General features: G+C 40.5%; 1 protein-coding gene across 1 annotated transcript in view; it reads right to left on the bottom strand.

Moving 5' to 3' along the window:
- ARFGEF3 (ARFGEF family member 3) overlaps nt 1–22,302 on the bottom strand; it is a 77,067-nt gene extending 54,765 nt beyond the window's left edge. Inside the window, exons 1-4 of the mRNA XM_070952233.1 lie at nt 22,218–22,302; nt 19,086–19,137; nt 10,615–10,696; nt 8,551–8,682 (exon numbers count right to left, since the gene is read on the bottom strand). Coding sequence (XP_070808334.1) covers nt 8,551–8,682; nt 10,615–10,696; nt 19,086–19,137; nt 22,218–22,302 — 351 coding nt within the window. The remainder of the gene's footprint in view (nt 1–8,550; nt 8,683–10,614; nt 10,697–19,085; nt 19,138–22,217) is intronic.
- Nucleotides 22,303–26,540: the final 4,238 nt, after the last annotated feature.

Genomic DNA, 26,540 nt, shown 5'->3' on the forward strand with positions numbered 1-26,540 from the left:
TCTACTCAGAATAAATATTTTTCTAGTGCCAGGAAGCTACCACAATTCACATTCAGTGGGACATGGATAAAATACTGTTGCAATAATTTGATGTAATGGTATATGAGAAAGACCCTGATAAAGGGATTAAAGAGATACTGCATAGGAAATGGTCAGATAAGATGGGACACAGCCCACAACTGCATAATGGGTTCAGAGGAGATCTTCTCTAACTTCTCGGACAGTAAAGGAGACAACAGGAGATTTGTACCTGCACACTCGCCAGAGTGATGTTAGTTAGCCTTCTCAGGTAAACCAGACAGGAAACATGGCCAGATGATCTACTTTATTGTATGGTTACATTAACAGAATCTTGCAAATCTGAAAATACAAATCTCCCATTGTCTCCTTTACAGCTTAAGAAGTTAGGGAGAGTCCCAGTGTTGGGCTGCTGCAGGTTCGGACCGGTTTGGGTGAACCGGTAGTTCTGATGATCAGCTGGCCCTGCCCACCCATCCCACCCTATCCTGTCCTATATTTCCTTCTTTCTGGCTCAGCTGATTTGCATGGCACAGCTGATTTCCATGCCTCCACTGTTCTACTTACTGGGGTTGCCTTAGAAGGTAAGCAGCTGAGCTTCAAATTGCTGCATTTTGAATGCTGTACGCAAGAGCATTAGGCGCATGCGCGCACAAAGCACACGCAAAGCACGCACTCACCGAACCGGTTGTTAAACCAGTTGCAGCCCACCACTGGAGGGTCCCTTCTGAACTTCTTTTTCTGCCCATTGTGCACCTGTGGACTATGTCTCTTCTTATCTGACCATTCCCTAGGCAACATCTCTTTGCCCTGTTTCATATATCAACACATATAAATGGAAACAAATATACCAAGAATGGTTAAGAACTGGGTCCCTCCCTCCTTCTTCAGTTCTGATTACAGTTGATCTTGTAATTGTAATCTCCCAGCATTTTGGTTTTGCTCTGACTTGCATCTATGGGATGGACTATTCCACATTATTCAGAGGCTTCTCCCACTATTTACAAATACTATTTGTAATCCTATATATGATGAATGCAACAAACCACTTTCATCTGCTGGATGGATGTGCTGGATGGAATGGAGAGTAATTTTAATTTTTTATTTTCTGGCATACTTCCATATGTTATTTCCAAGGATCTCTAAACTGATATCTTTATAGATAATGTATTGACCAAGGTCTAGAAAAGGCAATATGATTTAACAATAGATTTATTAAAATTAGATTCAGTCCTCTGATTGAAACACATCTGTGCCACCCACTAAAAAAAGCAAAATAAACTGGGAAATATGTATACATTTAGAAGGGTTAAATACTCCTTCAGTGTACACAGCATGATATGTTTAATTATGAAGAGGATGAACACGGAGCTTTCACATTTCACATGGAGCTGTGAAATGGTTTTTCCAGTGATTAGAAACAATTACTCAGAGTGATGGATGCTTAAACGTTTAGACAAACTCTTATACAGGCATGGTATAACTGTAAAGCATGTGATCTATTGGATGTTCCCTAAAGAAGGAATGCATTAATCCATTGGGCTAAGACAGATATCAGTTTATAGCAAGAAAAATGTCTGTTTAGGAATAGCAGAAAGAAGATAATATTCATCCCTGGCTCTGGGTATAAAATTTCTTATTCAGTGTTAAAGGTAAAGGTTCCCCTCGCACATATGTACTAGTCGTTCCTGACTCTAGGGGGCGGTGCTCATCTCCGTTTCAAAGCTGAAGAGCCAGCGCTGTCCGAAGATGTCTCCGTGGTCATGTGGCCGGCATGACTAAATGCCAAAGGCGCATGAAACGCTGTTATCTTCCCACCAACGGTGGTCCCTATTTTTCTACTTCCATTTTTTACGTCCTTTCAAACTGCTAGGTTGGCAGATGCTGGAACATGTAACGGGAGCTCACCCCGTTACGCAGCACTAGGGATTCGAACTGCTGAACTGCCGACCTTTCGATCGGCAAGCTTAGTGTCTTAGTCACTGAGCCACTGCGTCCCTCCATTTACCTTTTAACCCTTAAAAACAGTTAAAAATATGAAGAACAACCGCAACTGGGAATAAGCACAATCTCCGCGTGAGTAATCTAAGTGTCAAAATGGCAGTTGGAGCAGCATTACTGAAGGCCACAATATCTATGTGCTATCAAGGCATGTAAAAAAAAAAAGACAACTGTGTTGCTGTGTTCTGCTATTTTGACTCTTCTGTCCCTCCCCACCGGGTAAATGCTACTGAACATTGGCCAACCAGAACTTCTTTTCTTTCATGAATGGCACTATTGTTGTTAGCAGACTTGCTATCCATGGTCTGGATTGATCAAATTGATTACTCAATATAAAGCTAGTTTGGTTCTGCAGTGGGAAATTGCCTCAGAGGTGACATTTCTACATCTTCTCTGAGTGCAATATTTCATATTCTTCAAATGCCCAAATGAATATATCCCCTTTAAGATACTAGATTCAGGATTGTGGAATTTCAAGGAGCACTTTTAAACAGGGACTTGGGAAATGCCAAATATTTTACAACAGTGATTTAGAGTGTCTAAAAATACTTTAGCTCCTGTTCTGCCAGTCTGACAGAACAAGGAAGTAATTATAAATGACATTTGAGATTTCCAGAGCAAACATTGTAATGAGTAGGAGAGGAGATTTGCAAACACCGAATGGTCCACCTTGCAGAAAAAAGAAACAGTCTTTCACTACTGCAAAGCCAGTTTTAGCTACCCTGAAGTATCTTAAACCTCAACAAAAGCATCTGAAGCCATACAAAGAAAATAAGAAATATTATGAGCTTAAATGCGGTTTAATATAGCTTTTACTTCATTTCCCATCACAATCTGATACACATATAATAGATATACTATTGTTCTCAAGGCTATTTTTTACTAAAATTCACTGCAGTTAAGTACTTGATATATTAACATGCTATTATTTTTTTAATATTATATTTTGAATGGGGGGGGTGGTTTAGAAGGGAGAGGGAAATCTCACTGAACATACCAGTATTATTTATATCTAAACAGGCAAAAATAGAATCAGGATGTATTCATCGCAGCAAAGTTGAATCTATGAAAAGATTAACGTGGAAGAAAATCCAACATAATCTGTTTCATTGTAATGTAGTTAAACTTCACTGAGTATGAAAAGTGACTGGACAATTCCAGTCCAATAAATAACATGAGAATCCTAGTCAACACAGAAAATCAATAACAGTGCATCTCTACTTCCATTCGGTTAAGGAAAGATTAATGTTTCTTGAAAGGGACAAGTAACTAACACACCCATCAAATAAATGCAGGTATTGATTGATTTATGTGCCATCAAGTCATTTTCTACTCCTGGTGATCATATAGATAGATTTTTCTCCATGAAAATGCAGATATAAACCATTCTTATTTTATCCTACTCCTGTCTAGGTAACTGTTTATTCATTTGGTAATGGAATTTTTATTCCATGTCTGCATGACACACGAGACCTACTAAATTTATGAAGATTAATTATTCCAGAGTCAGGGTAAAAAAACAAAGAACCGTTTATCAGTGTATATAGTCATCATCTCAGTCCAGAGATTCTTTATCACTTTAATTAACAGTAAGGAAGTAATAGCTCATAAATACTAGAAAAGGTCACTCCTGACATTGGTTCTGGGAAATAGTTGAGCAGGGATTAATTAGTTATTTTCATCTTTCTTTGCATGCAGCTGCTTTCTCAGCACTTTTACATTTGAGGATAATGAGGAAAGTTGGAACAAGCCAAATCAAGGAAAAAAGATACCCAGTCAAATCTCTTCTCTACCAGAAAGTTGACAATTTTCTTGTCTCCTAGAATAATGCTTCCATGTTCACAATTTAGCAGTTTTACCGCTAGGTTGATGAAGTGACCTGGAAAGTTTATGAGCAAAATTATTATTTATTTATTGGTTCGATTTATATACCGCCCTTCTCCAGAGACTCAGGGCAGCTTACAATGCGTTAAGCAATAGCCTTCATACTTTTGTATATACCTGCTTAGTAGGGCTTTCGCCCCCGCCCCCCCAAGCGGTGTTCTTTTTTATACAAAGTCAGCTTATTGCCCCCACAATCTGGGTCCTCATTTTACCCACCTCGAAAGGACGGAAGGCTAAGTCAACCTTGAGCCTGGTGAGATTTGAACTTGCAGTAATTGCAGGCAGCTGGTGCTATTTAATAGCACTTTAGTCTGCTGCGCCACCAAGGCTCTTGGTATTACTGTCTACTGAGCAATTTTTGCAGACATCTCACAGCCCAAAGCTGATAATATTAACATAAAATGATTAGATTTCAAAAAAATTTTGTAAATCTAGCTAAGTGATTATAGCAAATCCTAAGCAGAGCTTTCATATCAATCTTTTTGACTCAGTAACACATCTAGAATTTTGAGAAGTTATTAAGGACACTGTTACCCAATGAACGCTGCAAGAGGAAATGACATTTTGAATCATAAAAAATCTGCTGTGATGGACAGAGTCACAAAACACCAATGTCAAATAAAAACTAAAGAAGCGAGTATATGACAGTGTTGACACCTTAACTCCAAAATACACATTCTGTTTCAGATTAACCCCAACATAGAAGCCTACAAACCAGAGATGGGTTTCAGCAGGTTCTGACCAGTTCTGGAGAAGTAGCGGAAATTTTGAGTAGTTCGGAGAACTGGTAAATACCACCTCTGACTGGCCCTGCCCCCATCTATTGTCTGCCTCCCGAGTCCCAGTTGATTGGCAGGAAATGGGGATTTTGCATAACCTTCCCCTGCAATGGGGAAGGAATGGAGATTTTACAGTATCCTTCCCCTGCCATGCCCACCAAGACACGCCCGCCAAGCCAAGCCAAGCCCACCAGGCCACACCCACAGAACCAGTAGTAAAAAAATTTTAAACCCACCACTGCTACAAACCTAATTCCCAGAATGTAAAAAAATAAGTGCCTTAGTCACTTATTGTTTTTTCAGTCAGGATTGATTGCCCACAAACACACTTTTCTTCTGGACCTTTCTTTTCAAAATAATGTGAACAAGTCACATTTATTGACCTGCTTTCCCTAATTCCTGAAATGTCGGCCATAGACCTTCCTCACTGCTTTCATGCTAGTTTATGCGTACATCACTATCTCAGCCCTAACTTCACTTTTTTCTCTTTCACTTCATGGACCTCACCCAGAAGACTTGCTAGTCCCACAAAGGTTCTACTTCCAGTAACTAGATGTTATTTGGTTTTTCAGGTCTACGCTTTTGAAGAAGCATGGCATTCATAGAACTAATCAGATCTGGCCTATCCAGAGAACAGCTGAAGTGCCTTGGAATTCTCTGCAGGAATTGGCATTTGTTACCGATAGCATTCCTCAGTAATAATCAAGGACACCTTGAATATTTAGAACTATACTCTCAGATGCTCCATAGTTTAGAAAAGCTAAAGATAATTGTGAATTGCATAGTAGACAAGGAATATTAGATTTAAGCTCTCTATCTATGAAGTTTCCTGGATATCCTTACTTTTTAAATTTAAAAATATTAGAAATAAGAAGGACTTGATAATTTAAGCAAAATTCAATAAATTTTCATTTGAAAACAGTGACTTTGAAAAGAGCAGAAAAGAATACTATTGTGGTTGAAATGTTCAAAAGCCCTAATCAGGTGTGAAAAACCAGGTCCTCATTGCTTGTAGCTACGTACTAGGGTTTTAGGCTGATCCCACTTTTAAATCTGCCCACAGATTCTGCCACTCCTTTTCCAACATAATGCTCCACAATATCTAATATGCTGGTAGCTTCTGGAATGATAGAAAGGAATGACAACCTCTTCAATTATTCTATCTTTTAAAAAGTTATTTCAGTTCAATTCTTTTCAACCATCATCTCATTAAACTTCAAAACCAAAGTTAAACTATGAAAAAAATAAAAATAGGAAGCAAAATATCAAGACAGTTTACTATAATATAATTGTACTGCATTGAATTCAAACACCTAAAAGAATGTGAAGTGAACATAATTGTGATCTACCAATGTAAAAACTACTGCATGTGTGAAAGGTAACATTTGCACATGCTTCAAACATGATTCAGAGAAGTGCTTTGGAAGATACAAGAGTACAAATTCATTCTGTTTTTCAAAACTTACAGTGTCTCGATAGGTAGATTGATATACACATCCTACAGAATGGAAGTACACTGTCATAATTTTATTTTTCTCCAGACATGCAGTCTTCCAGCAAGGAACTGCCATGGTAACAGTCAGCAGAACAAGGTTATATTGATATTTTTCTCGTTTCCAATGCATATGGCTGCTTGCCAGGTCAGCACTACCACTAATTTAATTCACAGTAATGAAACTGTACGTCTAGGAGTAGCAGAGGGCATTCAATATTCAACGTATTTACAATTCGCACATATAGATTCAGGTGCAGACAGAGATTTGGAACTAAACGTTTCTTCCACAAAAGTTAAGGACTTTTGAAGAGCCCAATAAATTTTCTTGTTCTCTTTTTTAGGGAGATAATACAGTATACCATTAGGGACAGTGATGATTCTGATTGTCTCTGCCATTGGCAAGCAACAGAATAGGACTTCAGAGTAATTTATGGCTCCAGAGGTTGGGGGGAAGTCCACTTTATTTCTCCCTCATATCTGAGTGCCGTCTGGAAACAACAATACCTAGAATGACTTTGTTGGATACACTGCCTTAATTTCAGGACTCATCTGAAATTATAAACTTCATGATTTTCAATGTCTAGCCCAGTTTTTAAAATGTTCTCCTTGTTCCCCATTTTTAAGTAACAAAAATGAGGAGAGTTCCAAAACTTTCAACACCTTCACAATTTTTGTGTTATAATAGTCTTAATAAAGGTAATCATCTGGATATGATTTGACTTGGATTTGGTTTATCTGTTGCACTCTCTCCTAGCCAGAAGATACTAGTTGTGGTTAGTAAGCCAAGATTGGTTTGAATTTAAATAATGGTGTATACCTGTGATGGCGAACCTATAGCATGATTGCCACAGGTGGCATGCATAGCCATATCAGTGGGCACGCGAGCTCAGCTCCGCATGCGCCAGCTGATTTTCAGGCCTTCTGGGCCCACCAGAAGTAGGGAAACAAGTTGTTTGCTGCCTCCGGAGGGCCTCGGGGGGTGGGGAAGGCCCGTTTTTCTCTCTCACCTGGCTCCAGAGCCTCTCTAGGAGTCTGGGGAGGGCGAAAACGGCCTTCCCCATGGCGAAGGTCGTTTTCGCCCTCCCCAGACTTCTAGAGAGGCTCTGGACGCTGGGAACAGCAAAAAACAGGCCTTCCAGTCCCACCGGAAGTTGACAAACAGGCCGTTTCTGGCCTCTGGAGGGGTGGGGGGAAGGACATTTTCGCCCTTCCCAGACTCCTAGAGAGGCTCTGGAGCCACGTGAGAGAGATAAACGGGCTTACCGGGCCGTCGCATGCCAGGAGTGGGGGGGGGGCGCACGCACATGGCGCATAGAATTATGGGTGTGGTCATGTGCACGATCCCCCTGCCCCTCCCTCCTGGCACGCGATGGCAAAAAGGTTAGCCATTACTGGTGTAAACAATTATTCTGTTAGCAAAAGGCACTTAGCTTTGACTGTTGTCATCAACATGGGGCTCCCCTTGAGGTGCACTCGGAGGCTCCAACTGGCGCAGAGTGCGGCCGCGCGGGTGGTTATGGGAGCGACGTGGAGTTCCCATGTAGCACCTCTCCTGCGCGAGCTGCACTGGCTCCCGGTGGTCTTCCGAGTGCGTTTCAAGGTTCTGGTTATCACCTTTAAAGCGCTCCATGGCTTAGGACCTGGTTATCTACGGGACCGCCTGCTACCACCAATAGCCTCCCACCGGCCACTACGCTCCCATAGAGAGGGGCTCCTCCGGGTGCTGTCGGCCAAACAATATCGACTGGCGGCCCCTAGGGGGAGAGCCTTCTCTGTGGGGGCACCTACGATCTGGAACGAGCTCCCCCCGGAGATATGGAGGATCCCAGATCTGTGCACCTTCTGTCGCGCGCTTAAGACCTTTTTATTTCATCAAGCTGGCCTGGCCTAAATCTTCTCCCCTTTTTAAATGCAAATTTTAATCTGTTTTTAAATTATGGGGTATTTTAAATTTGTTCAGCCAAATTATTTAATTCATTTTTATTCTATTTTAAATTTTTGTATTTATGTGTTTTATCCTCTGGCTGTTCACCGCCCTGAGTCCTTCGGGAGTAGGGCGGCATAGAAATTTAAATAAATAAATAAATAAATAAACATGCATAAAGTTCTGCCTTGTAACTGTACCTACAGACTTTCAACTAAAGGAAGATTACCTTTTACATGAATAAACAATAATACTGATGATGTCCTGCAGTTCCAGGCTTACAATAGTAAAGAATAATCCAACTGTGTCACAAGCACAAGAGCTAGCTTTGTACTGTGGCATAAAATAATTCAATTAAGGGTCACAATCGACTCCAGAATGGCAGAGCTGAGTCAGATAGGAAGCCTGTCCTGCGAACAAGCGAATATTGACGTCTGTAAAACACTAACCTTCATCACTTCTACCTGCAGGTCCTCATTGAGAGATGGAGTCACTCTGATTGCGTTCAGCATTTGATTAAGCAACTGCTTGTCATCAGAGTCAGTTTCCATGGATACAAATCGCTCATCAGACAGTAGCTTCTGCAAAGAAAAAATGGAACTATTTAATTCCATTTGGTTCTCCCATAATGTTGTTATAAAAATAATATTTATTAGCAAATTACCTTGCTTTCCAAACCATATAACAGGGAGTAAGCTTTGGTGGAATAGTAAAATCTATTTAACACATGCAACGCCTATCACAAGATGCAATAAGCCTCACAATTCCTAAAGGAAGTGTGAAGAGGAAAGGCCTTTATATTTCAGATAAAAGCAAATAAAATCAGAAGATGAGTTCTAGCTTGGAGATGGGGAGACATTTTCACGATCATCCAAACTAGAAGACTCAACCTTGCCAACAAGAATTAAGGATAAGTTAGTTTGCTAACCAACTGATAGAAAAATGGCAAATCTTAAACGCAAGTGCAGCATTTAATTTTGCCCTTGGAATGTACACCAATCCACTCATTCAATACTGGTCAGACTTGCATTCTGGACTTTTCTCAAAAAAGATGAATTGCTAAGTTTCTCCTCTCTTTCATGCATTCAGAGGTAGGTTTTTTTTCATCTTAAAAGCACCATAGCAATAATTGTCCCAAGATGGAACATCTGTAACCATGCCTTGGGGTACCAAGGGCTTTTGTTTAAAGGATTCATTAGAGAAGCATATGAGGCCTACAGCACTTACCAGATATGTCCTTTTGTGTAGGCTTCACAAAGTCCACCTTTCATTTAGTGAGATGAAAGACTCCTTATTGCTCCATAAATATTCACTGCAGCATTATTCCCCAACTGGGAGTGTGTCAGTATACAACTCCCAAGAGAGCTGGCTGAGAATGCTTTAAGCAGATATATTTTGAGAGCATCAAATTCTGAGGAAGGCTATATTATAGCCAGGAAATACAATGGCTCAGTGATTAAGACACTGGAGCTCCAGTTTGAGACCTGAGTATCGTGTGACAGGGTGAGCTCTTGTTACTTGCTAAATCTAGCAGTTCAAAAGTAAATGCGACTAGATAAATAGGTACCACTTTGGTGGGAAGGTAGTAGCATTCTGTGCCCTTTGGCCTATAGTCATGCTGGCCACATGACCATGAAATTGTCTTCAGACAACGCTGGCTCCCTTGGCTAGTTCGCTTTATTAGGAGTGCCAGCAGCCCCGGCCAAGAGTCTTTCTCTCTCTCACAGCAGGATAACGAAGTCTCTAAGTGCCTGTGGAAAGTGAAGCTCGCTCTCTTTCCCCCTGAAATGGTCCCAATATAGAGAGGAGCCTCTCTTGCTACCCACACTCATAAAGGAAGTCCTGGAAGGTGCGCTTGCTCTTATCCAGCGGCACACACACACACACACACACACACACACTGAAGGCGCGTCCAACTCTCACGCCGCAGATTCCAAGAAAGAATTCCAATAAAGTTCCCGACAAGATTCAGAAGTTCAAAATATCAGTGGCTGACTGACAGAAAGATGAATAGTTATCTGCCACACCTATTCATCTCTGCCCCCTGCCTTTCATCCCCAGAGCTAGGGTGGGAGCTTAATTAGCAGTGGTGGCTCTTCTGTCCTGAGGACCGGCCCATCTCCTCTGCCTTCTGCGTATCCATGTTCCAGGCACCAGACCCAGCTGTTCCTCCTCTTCCTCACAGGACCTGGGGGCTGTTGCCTCTCCATCTGGGGGCTGATGGATGGCCCAGGCTGTCTCTATCTCTGGCAGCTCCATTCCTTCTTCCCCCTCGGAACTCTTCAATTGCCTTGATGCTAGTCCCGGCTCCCACTCCGCCTCCTCATCTGATTTGGTAGCTGGAGGGGCCAGCGGCTGACAGGCCACAACACTAGTCCTGCTTATCTTCCATATTATTTTATGGGTCTGCATGCTTTTAAAGTGTATAATTAAGTTTTCATATCATTCACTTTTCCTGTCAACTTCTTATTTCACTCAATAACTCCAAATCTGGTCAAACCTTAGCCACCTACCTGCATTCCTGCTAGAGCTTGCTGTGCCAGTTTCATATTCTTGCTCTCCAAAGCCAGTTGCAGTGGATGGAGACACTTCTCCCTAGTGGAGAAGGAAGAGAGGTTTCTTTAGAACTCAGAATCAAGTAGCTTATATTTTTATAATTTCTCAACGTTTATTTTACTTGTACTTTACCCCCATTTGATCCATACATGAATGACAAAAGGAGTGAATGCAGCTATGTTGTTAGCAATCTCTTTGCTGTGATCATTTGTTCAATCATAGGCAACAAAATTATACAATTCCTACAGTTATTTTCCTCTTTGGGGCCCTTTTCTTCTCTTTTTCTTTGATTAATATCAAAGAATAGATCAATAACCCATTTTAACTATGATTCAGCAAGACAAAGTTTAAGCCAGGATTTAAACCTGAACATTTAAAACAGAACATTCTGACAAAGAAATAAAATATCTATCTATAGTTACAGCCCCAAAATGGGTGTGCCAGAAGAAGACTGTTTGTTACACTTGAGTAGAACAGTTTTATAATGCATTTTAGAAAATTAGACGATTTTTTTTTAACCCAGTGGGGGTCTTCTGACTTCAAAGCTGTTGTTCTCTTCAATTACAAAGAGAAATGATCTCCATGCAAAAATTCCATGTAGCCAGTAATTTCTGCAAAGTTCTTGAACTCTGTATAGTAATATGGAATTCCTTTGTCAACATTTGGATAGGATTTTTCTTTAATGCTTTTGCACAACACAAAAACTGTCTTGGATGATGCCCACTTTTAGTTTATCAAAACAACCCTTTTAAGAATTAGATTCCAGCTTGATATGAATACACTGCAAAAACAGCAGTCGATGTATAATAATCAAATGGAATTTTGCTCCAGCATCCTGATACTCTGTTAAGCGTATGGATAGGATATTAATATCATTTATATTTCAATAAAGTCAATTTAATTCTCATTTTTTAAGCCTGATAGTGATCAGAATTCAAATACAGTATAGTTTTCATACTTCCAAAAAGTTGGAAATCAGGTTTTTTTAAAATCATGTATTAAGGGAAATTAGAGATAAGAATACCCACAATCTTGGTCTGTTTTTTTCTTAATACACACATTTTTAATATACGAAGAATAATATATTTATCAGGAAAATGCATATCAAAATAATTTGTTATAACAAAAGCATTTATTAGAAAGAAATTAATAAACTTTTACCTTGTATTTTACTAAAACATTTACTAATATACAAAATGGGATGGAACAATGTTGTATTTCAATAAATGTGAAAGCTACAGCAAACTGATTTGGAGAATGCCATAGCAGTATTGACAGCATTGTTCATATGTTAACAGAGAGCAATTCCTCCTAATGTTATAAACATAAATAATAAAGTCTGCTGTCTTTCAATGGTATCAAAGAGGTATGAAAAACAGGTAATTCATTTCATGAAACAATATGGCTCTCTTTGGCCATCAATTTTAGCTAAAAGTCTACTCTATGAGATATAACCAGGCGGAATGGGAATTTATCCATTCTTATTGTCAACATCAACAATAAACCTGGATTACTCAGGCAAAAGCCAAAAGACCCAGCATTCAAACCTCTACCCCTACTATTACAAACTTCAATACCCTAACATCTGATTTGTGATGCTTGTAAATCCTCTTAGATATTAAAGTCTATGGGTTGGATTCGACAGGATAATACAGATGATGATTTCTGAACCCATTCTTCCTTTCTGACATCGAATATAAAAGCTAAACAAGCAACGAAGCAAAAGCAAAAAAAGTACATTCTGAACACATTTGGAAATTCTAGCTTGATTCTGCTATATTTATTTATTTATTTATTTATTTATTTATTTATTCAAATTTCTATACCGCCCTTCTCCTTTCGGACTCAGGGCGGTGAACAGCCAAGATAAAAACATCTATACAAAACATCACAGTTTAAAAATAAAGTTAAAATAATTTATAATTTGGCCCATAATTTAAAACTTGTCAATTAAAATCAATATTAAAATTTTAAAAACTAACCCTAAAATCAAGACAGACCGGCTAACTGGAAAAAATGAGTTTTTAGGGCCCGACGAAAAATCCGAAGGTCGGAGATCACTCGTATCTCTGGGGGTAGATTGTTCCATAGGGTAGGTGCCGCCACAGAGAAGGCTCTCCTCCTGGGGGTCGTCAGCCGGCATTGTCTGGCCGACGGCACCCTGAGGAGGCCCCCTCTGTGGGAGCGAACCGGCCGGTGGGAGGCTATTGGTGGCAGAAGGCGGTCCCGTAAGTACCCTGGCCCTAAGCCATGGAGCGCTTTAAAGGTGATCACCAACACCTTGAAGCGCACCCGGAAGTCCACCGGAAGCCAATGCAGCTCGCGCAGGAGAGGAGTCACATGGGAGCGCCCCGTCGCTCCCATAATCCCCCGCGCAGCCGCATTCTGCACCAGTTGGAGCCTCCGGGTGTACCCCAAGGGGAGCCCCATGTAGAGAGCGTTACAATAGTCCAGACGAGAAGTGACGAGTGCTTGAGTGACCGTGCGTAGGGAGTCCCGGTCCAGAAAGGGGCGCAACTGGCGTATCAGGCGAACCTGACAAAAAGCCCCCCTGGCCACGGCTGTCATATGCCCTTCTAAAGACAGCCGCGCATCCAGGAGGACACCCAAGTTGCGGGCCCTCTCCGTGGGGGCCAATGATTCGCCCCCAATAACCAGCGATGGCGTCAGCTGGCTATACCGGGACGCCGGCAGCCACAGCCACTCGGTCTTGGAAGGGTTGAGTCGAAGCCTGTTTCTCCCCATCCAGACCCGCACGGCCTCCAGGCACTGGGACATCACTTCCAAGGCATCATTGGGATGGTCTGGGGTGGAAATGTACAGCTGAGTATCATCAGCGTACTGATGGAACTCCACCCCAAAACCACGGATGATCTCACCCAGCGGCTTCACATAAATGTTGAACAGGAGGGGCGAGAGGACCGACCCTTGCGGCACCCCACAAACAAGGCGCCTTGGGGTCGACCGCTGCCCCCCTGTCAACACGGATTGCGACCGGTCGGAGAGATAGGAGGAGAACCACCGCAAAACGGTGCCCCCCACTCCCAGTCCCTCCAGCCGGCGCAACATGATACCATGGTCGATGGTATCAAAAGCCGCTGAGAGGTCTAATAGGACCAGGATAGAGGAAGAACCCCTATCCCGGGCCCTCCAGAGATCATCCACCAACGCGACCAATGCCGTTTCCGTGCTGTACCCAGGTCTGAAGCCGGACTGGAGCGGATCCAGATAGACAGCTTCATCCAGGTACTGGGGAAGCTGTCGCGCCACCACACTCTCAACAACCTTCGCAATAAAGCGAAGGTTGGAGACTGGACGATAGTTAGCCAAAACAGCCGGATCCAGGGATGGCTTCTTGAGGAGAGGCCTCACCACCGCCTCTTTCAAGGCAGGCGGCAGGACACCCTCACTCAAAGAAGCGTTAATAATCCCCTGGAGCCAGCCTCGCGTAACCTCCCGGGAAGCCAGCACCAACCAGGAGGGACACGGGTCCAATAAACATGTGGTTGCGTTCATCCGCCCCAAGATCCTGTCCACGTCCTCGGGAGCCACAGGATCGAACTCCTCCCAGATAACACTCTCAAGGCCTGCCTCAGTCATCTCGTCTGAACTAACCCAGTCGGCGGCCAAGTCTTCCCGAATCTGAGTTATTTTATCATCCAGATACTGTACAAAATCCTCAGCTCGGCCCTGCAAGGGGTCCTCCCGCGCTCCCAGATGGAGGAGGGAGCGGGTCACCCTAAACAGGGCGGCTGGGCGGTTATCTGATGACGCGATAAGAGCGGCAAAATAACTAGATTTCGCCGCTTTTATCGCCACTAGGTAGGTCTTAATATGAGACCTTACCATTTATTGTGCCCTTAGAAACGAAAATCTCTGTTACCACTATTATTACTGTATGGCAATCATCTAGACATCCACCTGGCAAAGGAACAAGTAAATTCTAGTAAAACTGATGTGGTGCATTACAACTAAAATCCACAAATACATTGATTGCCAGAAGACCCTTCAGGTACAGATACAACATTTTAATGGATAAAACTGGTTTATTGGTAAACTATGGAACTAGTTAGGTTTGAAAAATCTTGAAGACTATTAGATGGAAGCAAAATGATAGAAGAAATTCTATTTTTCTGTTACCATCTAGTGGCCATCTGAAATGTTTGCCCCTATTTGGACCCGAGTACAGTATTATAGTGAAATAGATTAAAAAGCACAACCTAATTCAATTAGTTAACCTCTTAGCCGAAGAGGTTTTAGCCGAAGCTTGATTAATGTTATGGGACCTTCTTAATTCCCATCACAGCATTTAGCAACATTAAATGCCAATTAGATACTTCTTGTCCTTATCAGCTGAAGTTTTATCACTAATCTCTTCATTCTACAATTTGACCCATCCGATGGTTCAACTAGCTCCAAAATGCTAGAGTTTGAATTTTAACACTTGAATGGAGAATAAAAAACTAAACCAAACAATTCTAAAGTAGGCAAATGAATTATAACTGTAAAATAATTCGGAACTGTAAAATGGACAAATGAATTATAGCATGAAATTTCTAAAATCCCAGCCTAGTGGTGGGTTTCTACCAGTTCGCCCCAGATTGGGCGAACAGATAGCGGCAGCAGCAGGAGGCTCCGCCCACCTGCCAGGGAGCTTCTGTGCATGCGCAGAAGCATTGTGCGCGTGCATGAGCGTGTGTGTGCCCACAAGCGAACCGGTAATGACAGGTTTTGAAACCCGCCCGTCTGAGTCCACTTCAATTGACATACAGAATACAAGTCTAAGAACATATTTGGAAATGTCAATTCCTTTGAATATAATCCAATTGTAGTTGTTATTATGTCTTCAAAGCAGTGAACAATTATTTCATTCTGCTTACTGAATAAGCATCTTATTTATCATTGTGGCTATATGTACTAGGAGTAAGGAGACTCAGGTTCTACTCTACATTTAGCCATGGATGCCCATAGGGTGACTTTCGGCCAGATGCTTTTTCTCAGCTCAATTTACCTCACAAAGTTGTTGCTAGGGGGGGGGAATAGGAGAAAAGATGCTATGGATGCTACCTTGAGCTTTTTTAAGGAAAAGAGAGATATAAGTCTAATAAACAATATGTAATGGATTGTCTGAATTAGTCAGAATATCTAAAGTCAGATTACTTAAAGCTTCAAACCAGTTAAAGTATTTGGAATTAAGAAAGCAGAAAGTAGAAACTGAAACAAACTTAGCAAAAATTATTTTAATGGAAGGCTAACAAAGATTACCAAATCGTCTTGGTAAATGTCAAAGCAATTGAATGGAAGCCATTGTTGATGCATGAAATAAGGACTCAGGGAAAAGAACTTCTAGATGCACAATCCTGGCAGAAACCCAGGACGAAAAATATTAGAAAACTAAAAATGAAGGAAGGAAATCAAATTGTCTTCCTATTTTTAACAACCTGAACCAATTTTACAAAAGTTGCATGCAACTCCCATAGCCTTTACCAACCTTCTGCAAAAGCTCAGGCAATCCTTAAAATTGCGTATCCTACCTATTAGAGCAGAAAGATAGTTCTAAACTTAGCTTTTATTGTACAACATAACCTGCATATGTAAACCAAAGCAAAAGCAACTATTGACATTCTCTTTTTAAAAAAAAAAATCTAGGTAATCTAGAACTACAGTATTAGAAAATGTTGTCCAAAGCTAAAGGGAATGATACAACATTTCAGAACATGATTTTTTTTCATAAGGAACAAATGCCATATGGCTAACAATTATAAGACAAATTCACCATGTAACTGTGGTGTGATAGAGCAAAATTCAGATTTCTTTCTCTTTTTTTAAATCTCTTAGAGCCATAGCTAAAAAGGTCAAGAAATAAACTCATACAGAAAATAAGAAATATTGAAGTCAGTTCTGCTCTCACACAAAATGGTTATATTTTTATTGGCACAATACTTCCTAGAGAAGGAAATTTCAAATGACTTAGAAGTTATTACCAGTTATGAAGTAAGCTCTCCCTTGATTCTGTTTTAATACTGATATAATAAATTCACCTATGTAGAGAGCCAATTTCATGTAGTGGTTAAGACACCAGGCTAGAAACTGGAAGACTGTGTGTTTTAGTCCTGCCTTAGGCACAGAGCCAGCCACAGAGCTGGGTGACCTTGAGCCAGTCAGTTTCTCTCAGCCCTAAGAAGGAGGCAATGGCAAACTTCTTCTAAAGAACTTTGCCAAGAAAACTGCAGGGACTGTCCAGGTTATTCGGGTTTTCTCCCGCGTAAAATTGGAAGTGTCTTGGCAACGTTTCGATGAAGTCTCATTCGTCATCTTCTGGCTAGTGTTTTCAGCTTCGTGCTTCTAGGAGCAATGTGTGATCGCAGCTGTTTCTTCCTTTTAACTGCTAGTGGGGGTGTGAACTGATTGGGTGGGAGCTTGGCTGTGTTCTGATTGGGTGGTGTGTTCTGATTGGTTGGGGGCCTGTGCTCTGATTGGATGGGGGGTTGGCTGTGCTCTGATTGGCTGGGAGTGTGTTCTGTTTGGGTGGGTGCTTGGTTGTGCTCGGGTTAGTCTGAGTTGCAGGGGGATTTGAGCTGGTGAGCTGCGTTGCTGTTGTTTGGCTTTGTGTTCGTGGTCATGCCACATCTTCATGGTGGGTGTCAGTCTGCTTCATGTATGGATTGGAGGGGTTTAAAGTGACTAATGATGCAGCTGTGGTCTGGCTTCTGACCAGAAGCCAGACCGCAGCTGCATCATTAGCCACTTTAAACACACCTCCACCCAATCAGAACACAACCAAGCTCCCACCCAATCAGTTCACACCCCCACTAGCAGTTAAAAGGAAGAAACAGCTGAGATCATACATTGCTCCTAGAAGCACGAAGCCGAAAACACCAGCCTGAAGATGATGAATGAGACTTCGTCGAAACGTTGCCAAGACACTTCCAATTTTACGCGGGAGAAAACCCGAATAACCAAAGACCTACATATATACATATACATATACATATACATATACATATACATATACATATACATATACATATACAAATAATATAATATTATCTATCTATCTATCTATCTATCTATCTATCTATCTATCTATCTATCTATATATGCAGTTCATCTTCCATAAACGCTAATAAGTAGCCACTTAAGCTGGACTTTTATCAAAATAGCAGGACAGTATTTCACTTTGTTGTAGATCAGTATCAATCCAGAGAACAGTTCTGACAGCAAGTACATAGGAAATAACAAAGAAGGAGAGCATGGAGATACCTTTTGAGATATTCTCCATAACCCAAGGCCTTCTAATCATCAGAAATATATCAAAGATATGAGCCTGAAGACAAAAATATATCTAGAACTTCATGACAGATCTTAATGTTTGCTCCACTGCTTCTACAGTCTTAATCTTGCCACTGTTATTATCTAATAACATTTTCATGTTTCCCAAAGCTTGTACATCACTTAAGTTCATGCATAATGCATCATTATCTATAACACTATTATCATCATTATCAATAATGATCAATAACATCAATTATCAATAATAATCAAAAACGAGCCGCCCTGAGTCTTCGGAGAGGGGCGGCATATAAATTGAATTAAATTGAAATTGAAATTGAAATAACACTATTGATCTGTTTATGGCTTAATGTGTTGTATGAACCCAGTTACTGTGACTGAAAGCTATGGTTTATGAATAAGCCTGGCCAACATTGGTTCATTCCACACACTAGGATTAAACAATATATTAACCAAGTCATTTTTTTCCTAAGCAAGAATGAAGCATTGGTGTCTACTTTCAAACAATTTATTAGAAAGAGAGGCATAATTCATAATCTCTTCTGAGCTTTTAATTTCATCCATTTCCATTTCTTTACATATTTTGTGGCCTTTATAGACTTTCATAAAGTCTTCATTTGGACCATTGGGATTTTGTAGAATTGTTCTTCTCTAATTATGGAATTACTATTACCAAAACAAGCAATAACAATGTGAATTAACAATGGCAGCACTAATTGGGATAGCACCGTAATGCACTTCACAAGGGCACTTTAAAAGCTTCTAAGTTAATACCTTCATTTCTTTTCTCCTTCCCCCATTACAATAGGTGTGATGTTCTTGTTGATTTTGGGAGCTGAGGTTTTACAGAATTTGGGGGAGAGAAAAAGAATGCCCTGGCAACTACAAACACAGTTCATCATATTTCAAGCAATCTATGTACCTAAGCATTGTTGAGCATCTCAGAACCACAAATACATAACAATGGTGAGAAAATGGAAAATTTGGCCAATGGGATAATTTGCTTTTATCTTTAGTTCATAGCAGTGCTATACTGATTTCAAGAGTCAGCAAACATAAAACAGAAAAGACTTTCACTCTTTCATTTCAAATGTCACTCATAAGCAAATAATTTTTTAAAAAATATATTCCTTACCTTAACTGATAAGGAGGGATCTTGGTTGTATCATCCAGAGATTCTAATGTTTCTGAGTAGAAAAGGGAGAAGGAATTATTTCAGAAAGCATCTAGCGTAAGTTGAAAACATACATCATTATATATAGTTTTATGCAACTTGAAGTCCCATCTTGCTCATTCAGGATTATCCCATATTAAAATTGTTCAAGTTGTACACTGCAAGTGCACATATATGTAGATTGACATGGGCAGGTATTGAAGTGTTCAGAACTAAATTAAAAGCACCTTTTCCTCAATAAATTATTTTTACTGGTTCTGTTCTTCCTCTTCTTTAGGCCTGTTTTTTTCTTGGTAAATTCCCTTTCCATATGGTACAATAAGATATCTCAAATCTTGTCTTTTTATCTTAAATAACACCATTTCCTAACTTCTAAATGAATTTATTATACTTATGTAAATAAATGCACATGAATTATTGTTTAATTAATGTAACAAACTCAAATCTTAAAATAAATAAAAGTACAGTTTTATGATCCAAGCATAGTTACTTTTTATTGTTTGAATCAGAAGGTTTTACAAATACTTATTTAATCTGTACTGAACAGTAACCATTATTTAAAGCTCTCCCTACACTATTTTTCTCCGACGGCTAAGTGAAAATAAAATAATCCATCCTATGGATAATCCCATTCCTAGCTCTGAAAAAAAAAAGTGCATTATTTTAGCACAAGTTGATGCAAGGATATTTAATTTATTTTAAAACCCCAATAGTGTAAACTTCTTAAATATATTTCAAGGAGTACTTTAAAAAGACTATTACTCTATGTATGAATAGCAAAAGCAAAACTATCAACCATTTAAAGTTATAAAAATAGTGAAGCAGCTTAGCATAGATCCATACCTGACTCTGGATTCTTCCCCAAATCCCCAAAACGTTAACCTTAGCTTAGACTGTCTATTGTAGACCTCACCCCATTCCTAAGAGGTCTGTAAGGGGCGTGCATAAGCATCCCTGTCCTAATGTTTTCTTTTATTCGTATCCTTTTCATTTATTTATAATTATGTTTACACTTGTATGTCATAAAATACATGCTTGACGAAATAAATAAATAAATAAAATAAATAAATAAGAACAATATGCACATTTATATAGCATACCAAATTTATGTCGTCACTAAAGAAAGCATATATTGATAAAAAGGTGGGAACCTCTTTAACCTACATTGTAATATCATGTTTGATCATTGTCTAATCAGAATGTCTTGTGTTGCAGATTATTAGAGGCCTGTGTATGTAAGTAAAATGCATGTTAAAAGGGGGGGGGGCAGGGCTTTGACTGACATTTTAATTTCCTCCTTGCAGATATCATCACGAAATAGCTTAAATAAAGCTGTTGGCAGAATAATAAATTGCTAGGCCCTTACAGGAGATTAAGCCAGTGACTTTATAATCCTGATCTATTATGGTTACCATTTTCCTTCTAATATTCATTACCTGCAGAAATGCAGATTGCAGTAACATCCCTGCTTGGTTTATTGTAAAGTGTCACTTATAGATCACCAAACAAGAAAAATGGATTAAAAACAAACAATCCCAAAGGGACTGTAGCAATAGATTAAGTGTATGTTTCATTAAAGGAGAAAAAAAATATACAATATGTTTCTACAGCTAGAAGACAATGGCTGATTGTTTGCCAGGCTGGCCTGCTGCCAGATGCCAATTATTAATAGGCCCTGCTATTGCCATTCTACAGGGTTTTGACGTGTCAAGAGGTCTTGGACAACCTTTGAAATATAAAAATTGCCCTCAAAAAGTCCTCTGTGATAGTTATTTCATCAGAAAACTGATTCTTGCAAGGGAGGATACATGGCTATTCTGAGTACCCCAACACTTGTGACTGGCTAAATTAAATCAGCATATAGGTAGTCCTCAATTTATCAGCATATAGGTAGCCCTCAGTACCATTTGTTTAGGGATCATTTAAAATTATGATGGTGCTGAAAAAAGTGACTTATGCCTAGTCCTCACGCTTACAGCCATGGCAGTATCGCTGTGGTCACGTGACTGCAAACCAGGATCTTGGCAACCGGCTTGCATTTACCATGGTAGCAGCTTCCTGGGGTCCTGTGATGGCTATTTGTGACCTTCCCAGTTGGCTTTCGAGGAACAAAGTCAATGGGTAAGCCAACAGGGAAAGTCACAAGGAAGTCATGTGATGTCTCACTTAACAACCTTGACAGAAAAGGTTATAAAATTGGGTGAAATCACATGATGTCTCACATAATGATTGCTTAGCGATAAATTTTCCTGTCCCTACTGTGGTCATAAGTCGAGGGCAACTTGTAGTATTTTTCTGTTTTTAATCACTTTCCTACGGGCGCTTGACAACTTCTGCATCTTAGGAGCACAGCCAGTTAGGCCTAATGGTTAAAGCCATGCCCTAGGAGCAGGGACACTCAAGTTCTAGCCCTGCCTTAAGCATGGAAAGCAATTGGTGACAGACTTGTTGCCCAGAATATCAGAAGTAACAATTGACTCCAAAACAAAACAACAACAACAACAACCCAGCTTTAGAATAAAGAGGTTTTAAAAGAGCTAAAGGAATAAGCCTTAACACAATAAGAGTACATGGGAATTTATTGCAGCCTTAGAGGTGACTGTAAAAATATACCAGAGTATTTTTTAAGAGGCAACTGGACTTTCCGGTTTTTCTTTGAAGACCTTTAGCTTCTCATCCAAGAAGCTTCTTCAGAGCTGAAGAAGCTGTTTGGATGAGAAGCGAAACGCTTTCTTGGAAATTAAAAAAAAAAAAAAAAGCACCTTTGGGACAGCCATGACCTGGATGGCTGAGAATCTCCGTAGCCATATGGTGGAGTAAATACACCGGAGATGTGGGCGGAGGGGAGCCCATCGCCTGGAGAGCGGAGCGAAGAGATGGACGCGACGCAAAAGCGCATTCACAAACCGCACAAAAACATCCCAGCCCCGGGTTTTTAAAGGCAGGTTGGGCGATAACGGGAGGGGAAGATGCAGCTGGCGCAGAAAGCATCGGAAAGGCAGCCGAGGAAGAGCGGCTTTCCTTTCTGGCGCGGAGGAGGAGAAGGGAGGAAGAAGAGGGAAGGTGCCTGCCGCCCGCCGCTCGCTTCCTTACCGCTGGCCCAGGTGCAACTCTCCTTGATCGCCTTGTATTTGCTCCCCGACGCTTCCTTCTGCAGCTTCTTTAGGATTTCTTCCATCTTGCCTGCCTTTTCTTGCGGTGCCCAAAGGGAAAGGGAAAGTCTCCGGGCCGGGGGGGGGGGTGCGGCGAGAGGATCGGCGCTCAAGCGCTACATCGGGGTTGCGCGCAGCGTCTGAGCGGCAGCTGTTGATGAATCATGCTAAGCTCGGGGATCGGGGGGGGGGGACACGTCACTCGGCGCGCTCCTGCCCCTCCTCGCCCGGCAGAGGGCAGGCGGTGACGGCAGCTCCCAGCGGTGGCTGCCCAGACCTCCAGCCACAGCGCCACCAGCGGGAGGGTGGGGCGGACGGGTTGCCGAGGGGCAGGACGGGGAAGCCGGCGTGCGCTTTGCTGACGTGAGGGACCCAGCCGTTCAGTTTTACGTACCAAACGGTGCTGGGTGAATCAGACTTGCTATGGTCCTCTCTAATCCAGACATCATTTCCACCCCCCCACCCCCCAATGTTAACAGCGTCATGGTGAATTGCTGTCGCCTCAGAATAAAAAGAGCGCCACGGATCCAAAATACTGCAGCAGAAATCTCTTTTCCCCCCCTCATTTTGGCAAAAGCAATGGTGGGTTATATTCCCGGGGGCAAATAGAAGGCATGCCGACATGCTTAGGAACGCATTTAGCCCTAAAGGAGAGAACCAGGAGAATTAAATAATAATCTAAATAATCTAAAATTATAATGGGAAAGCTTGCCAAGCTCTGCAATGGGTAGTTTTAAGCAATTGTTTAATTTGGGCAGGCAAGAGTTGATTGGCGATAGACTCATTTGATGAATAAACAGGTTTTTGAGAATGGAAGAGAGGAATAGAAATAGAAGGTCCGTGCAATAAAAAAAAGGCATCCTGTCACCTCATAACCTGAACCATAATATGGAAAGGTTGGGTGAGCATCTAACAGTTAATTCGTTGCCCAATGTAGGAATATGCATACAATATTACCTAGAACTACACAGAATCCAAATGAAACCACAAAGACCCAATTCTTCCAGCTGTACTCTCCAACCGCTCTCCATACGTTCTCACTATTCAATGAGATGTTTTTCCTCAGATAAAATAGATCATTTTTTAGAGATTTATAGTGTAGGGAAAGCAACTAGGAGAAAATATTAGCCTGATTGATATATCTCACTAAATCACAACTGTTCTGGCTTAATAAGCTTTGTGTACCCAGTGTTGGCCTTTTTGCAAATCATGCAGTTGAGCAAATCCAGCCATCTGTGATTTCTTCAAAGGGGAGGGAGCATCCAGGCCTTACGTCTGCTTCTGTGGAGCTACTGAAAGATGGTGAATAAATCTTTGCTTATTGGGAGAGGTTTGCTGATGAGTACTTAACACAGTGGATGCAACCTCCAAATTTAACCAAGAGTACTCTGAAATCTACCAAGTAGATATTAAGCATGCAAGAATATGAGGCCTCTTGAAGAATAGGAGTGGCCACAGTCTAGTAGCAAAGCTTAGTTGGATATTCTGATCTAATATGACTATTGGCTCATTATTAAAACAGATTTAAAAAAATTATTGTGTGTCATAGTGATTTGGCATTCTAATCCACTACTGAGAGTATAGTTCTAAGAATGATTTTGCAGCAGCCCTTTATCAATATACAGGTACTGCATCCAGTACTTAAAAATACAGAATGAGTGTTACTAAATTTCTGGATATGTCGTTTTGTGTTTTTAACAGCTGGAACAAATTGGCAGCAGTTGGTCAGAAGCAGCCTAATTTCCTGGGTCCATTTTAGCATCTCCACCATATTAGTTATGCATACATTCACAACAATATCTGCTAACATTTTATATAAAATATAATAATCTTAAAAGAATCAAACCAAAGAACTGGGCTATGGATAATTAAGAACCTGGATATCCTAAATATTAGTTCCAAGACCAAGTAATCAGAGGTACCTTAAGGTGCAATTTTCCTTTCTTGATTAATAGAGTTATTCTCCATTCATTTTCAAAGTCTTGTGCAAGTTCCCACTGACTTCAATAAGGCTTATTCCCAGTAAATGTATTCAAGCCACAGTCTTAAAAAGGCAATATGATTATGATGTCCATTACTACTTCTTAATTAATTCCCTTGTTTGATTGTGTGCTATATAAAAAGTACAATTTCTGAACTGAACCTCCCATTGATTTCTTTAAATCGATTTAAATGATGAATATGTGCTATTTAAGAAATCTTACACAAAATTAGCCAAGCAGAAGAGATATTAAATTTCATAGTGGTTGCATTTATAGTATTGCCCATAACAGCATCATAGATTCAGATAGATTAAAAAGGCCATTGGGTCAAACCTCCTGTTCAGCACAGGAATCAGATTAATGCATCCCAGACAGATGGCAATCTAGCTTCTCCTTGAATACTTCTAATGAAAAGAAGCACAGAACCTCTCTGGATAATTGCTTCCATTGTCATCTGCTCTCATTGTCAGAATTTCCCCACTAACATTCCATCAGAATCCATTTTCCTGTAACTTAATCCCATTGTTCTGTGTCCTGCAGTCTGGAATGAGAGATAACTTCTTCACCTTCTTCTATGTGACGTACTTCCAGTTGCTTGGACAGTAATATTCAAATTCAAATTCAAAATAAAATTGATATCGAATACTACTTAGAGCAGGGCTGTCAAACTCATGGCCCGCGGGCTGGATGTGTCATGCGCTGGCCATGCCCACACACGGTTTAGCAAAGGGGAAAAAAGTTGCGATACATCATGAGTGATGATGCGAGTTTGACACCCCCGACTTAGAGCCAGTTTGATCAAATAGTTATGGCATCTGTCTGTAAACCAGGAGTCGGTGAGTTCTAGTCCCCACTTAGCCATGAAAAACCAGCTAGGTGACTTTGGATTAGCCGCTTCCCTCTCTCAGCCCAACCCACTTCACAGAATAGCAATAGCAATCTCACTTAGACTTATATACCGCTTCACAGTGCTTTACAGGCCTCTTTAAGTGGTTTACAGAGTCAGAATGGTGGTTGTTGTGAGATAAATAGGAGGACAAAATGTATTAGGTATGTTTGCCACTTTGAGTTTTTTTAAAAATAATAAAGCAGATATAAAATAAATATCTTATTCATCTTTTCTTAAAATAAATTCTCTCCATAAGGCTAAGATCTCTGAGCATCTCTACTGCCTTTCTGTAAATTTATTTCAATTTCTCTGAATAAAAATGGGGTGTTCAGAACTATTGATCACAGTACTTAAGGACTGGGCTGAACCAAAACAGATTCAAGTGAAACAATTATTTCTTATGATTTTGAAATTATATTTCTGTTGATGTTGCCCAAAATTTTATTATCCTCTTTGCAGCCATATCATACTATATGGCTCATATGCCGTTTATTATTATTTAAATTTGTTTTACTTTTGCGAATAATCAAATGCCTGCAAGAACGTTCTCCAAATCTCTGACCATGTAGACAGATCAGATGCAACCCATATCATTCGGATAAATAACTCCTATCATATTTCAGTAAGTAATTTTAATGATTCAGTTGTTTATAATTGTGAGTCTGAAAAGGAAAACAACCAGAAAAAAAATGTCTTCTCCAACTTTATTTAGGACACGTGCATTCTCCAAGGTGTTTATCACTCAAGAAGTACTTTAGCAAATAGTAGGGATAAACCATCTTCACAACTTGTAAGAATATTGCTTAGCTGTACCTCCTAAAATAATTCAGCATTTTAACCTTCCCATTCCCTCATATTTGTATCTTCTGCCCTCTAGTGGTTACATATATTGATATTTATTCAATTTCTTAGCAATGTAGACTTAGGATAGTGAAGATGCAAGTAGTGTAATTGGATAAAAAGACAAATTACTATATAAAGGCTAGTCAGTTATATTGAAAATGAATAAATCATCAATACATCCGGAAAAAAACACACCCTCACCAAGAAAATTGCAGAATTTGTCCAGGCATTCTCCAACAGTCAGACATGATTGAATTGGGGGTGGGGGGTGGGGGTGGGGAGGAATAGCTAAAGGCAATAAGGAAATGAAGCTAAGTGAGCGCAGTCATACAGCTGAGAAGCCAAGGCCTCTGTTTCTCCTATGCATATAACATAGAAACCTCTGTTTGCTAGTCGTTGAAGTCCCCTCTTCATCATCCAGCATCAGAGATTTGCCAGGCAGACATCTGTACTGAAGCACCACAACTACTTTGACATTGGTGGAGACATTTACTGAACCTCCTTGGTTGCCCAGCTCAGTGTTTTTCACCTTGGATACCTTCCAGATGTT

This window comes from Pituophis catenifer, unplaced genomic scaffold, assembly GCF_029215685.1.
Source record: "Pituophis catenifer annectens isolate HBS135680 unplaced genomic scaffold, rPitCat1.0.hap2 SCAF_1, whole genome shotgun sequence".
NCBI classification, from domain to species: domain Eukaryota; kingdom Metazoa; phylum Chordata; class Lepidosauria; order Squamata; family Colubridae; genus Pituophis; species Pituophis catenifer.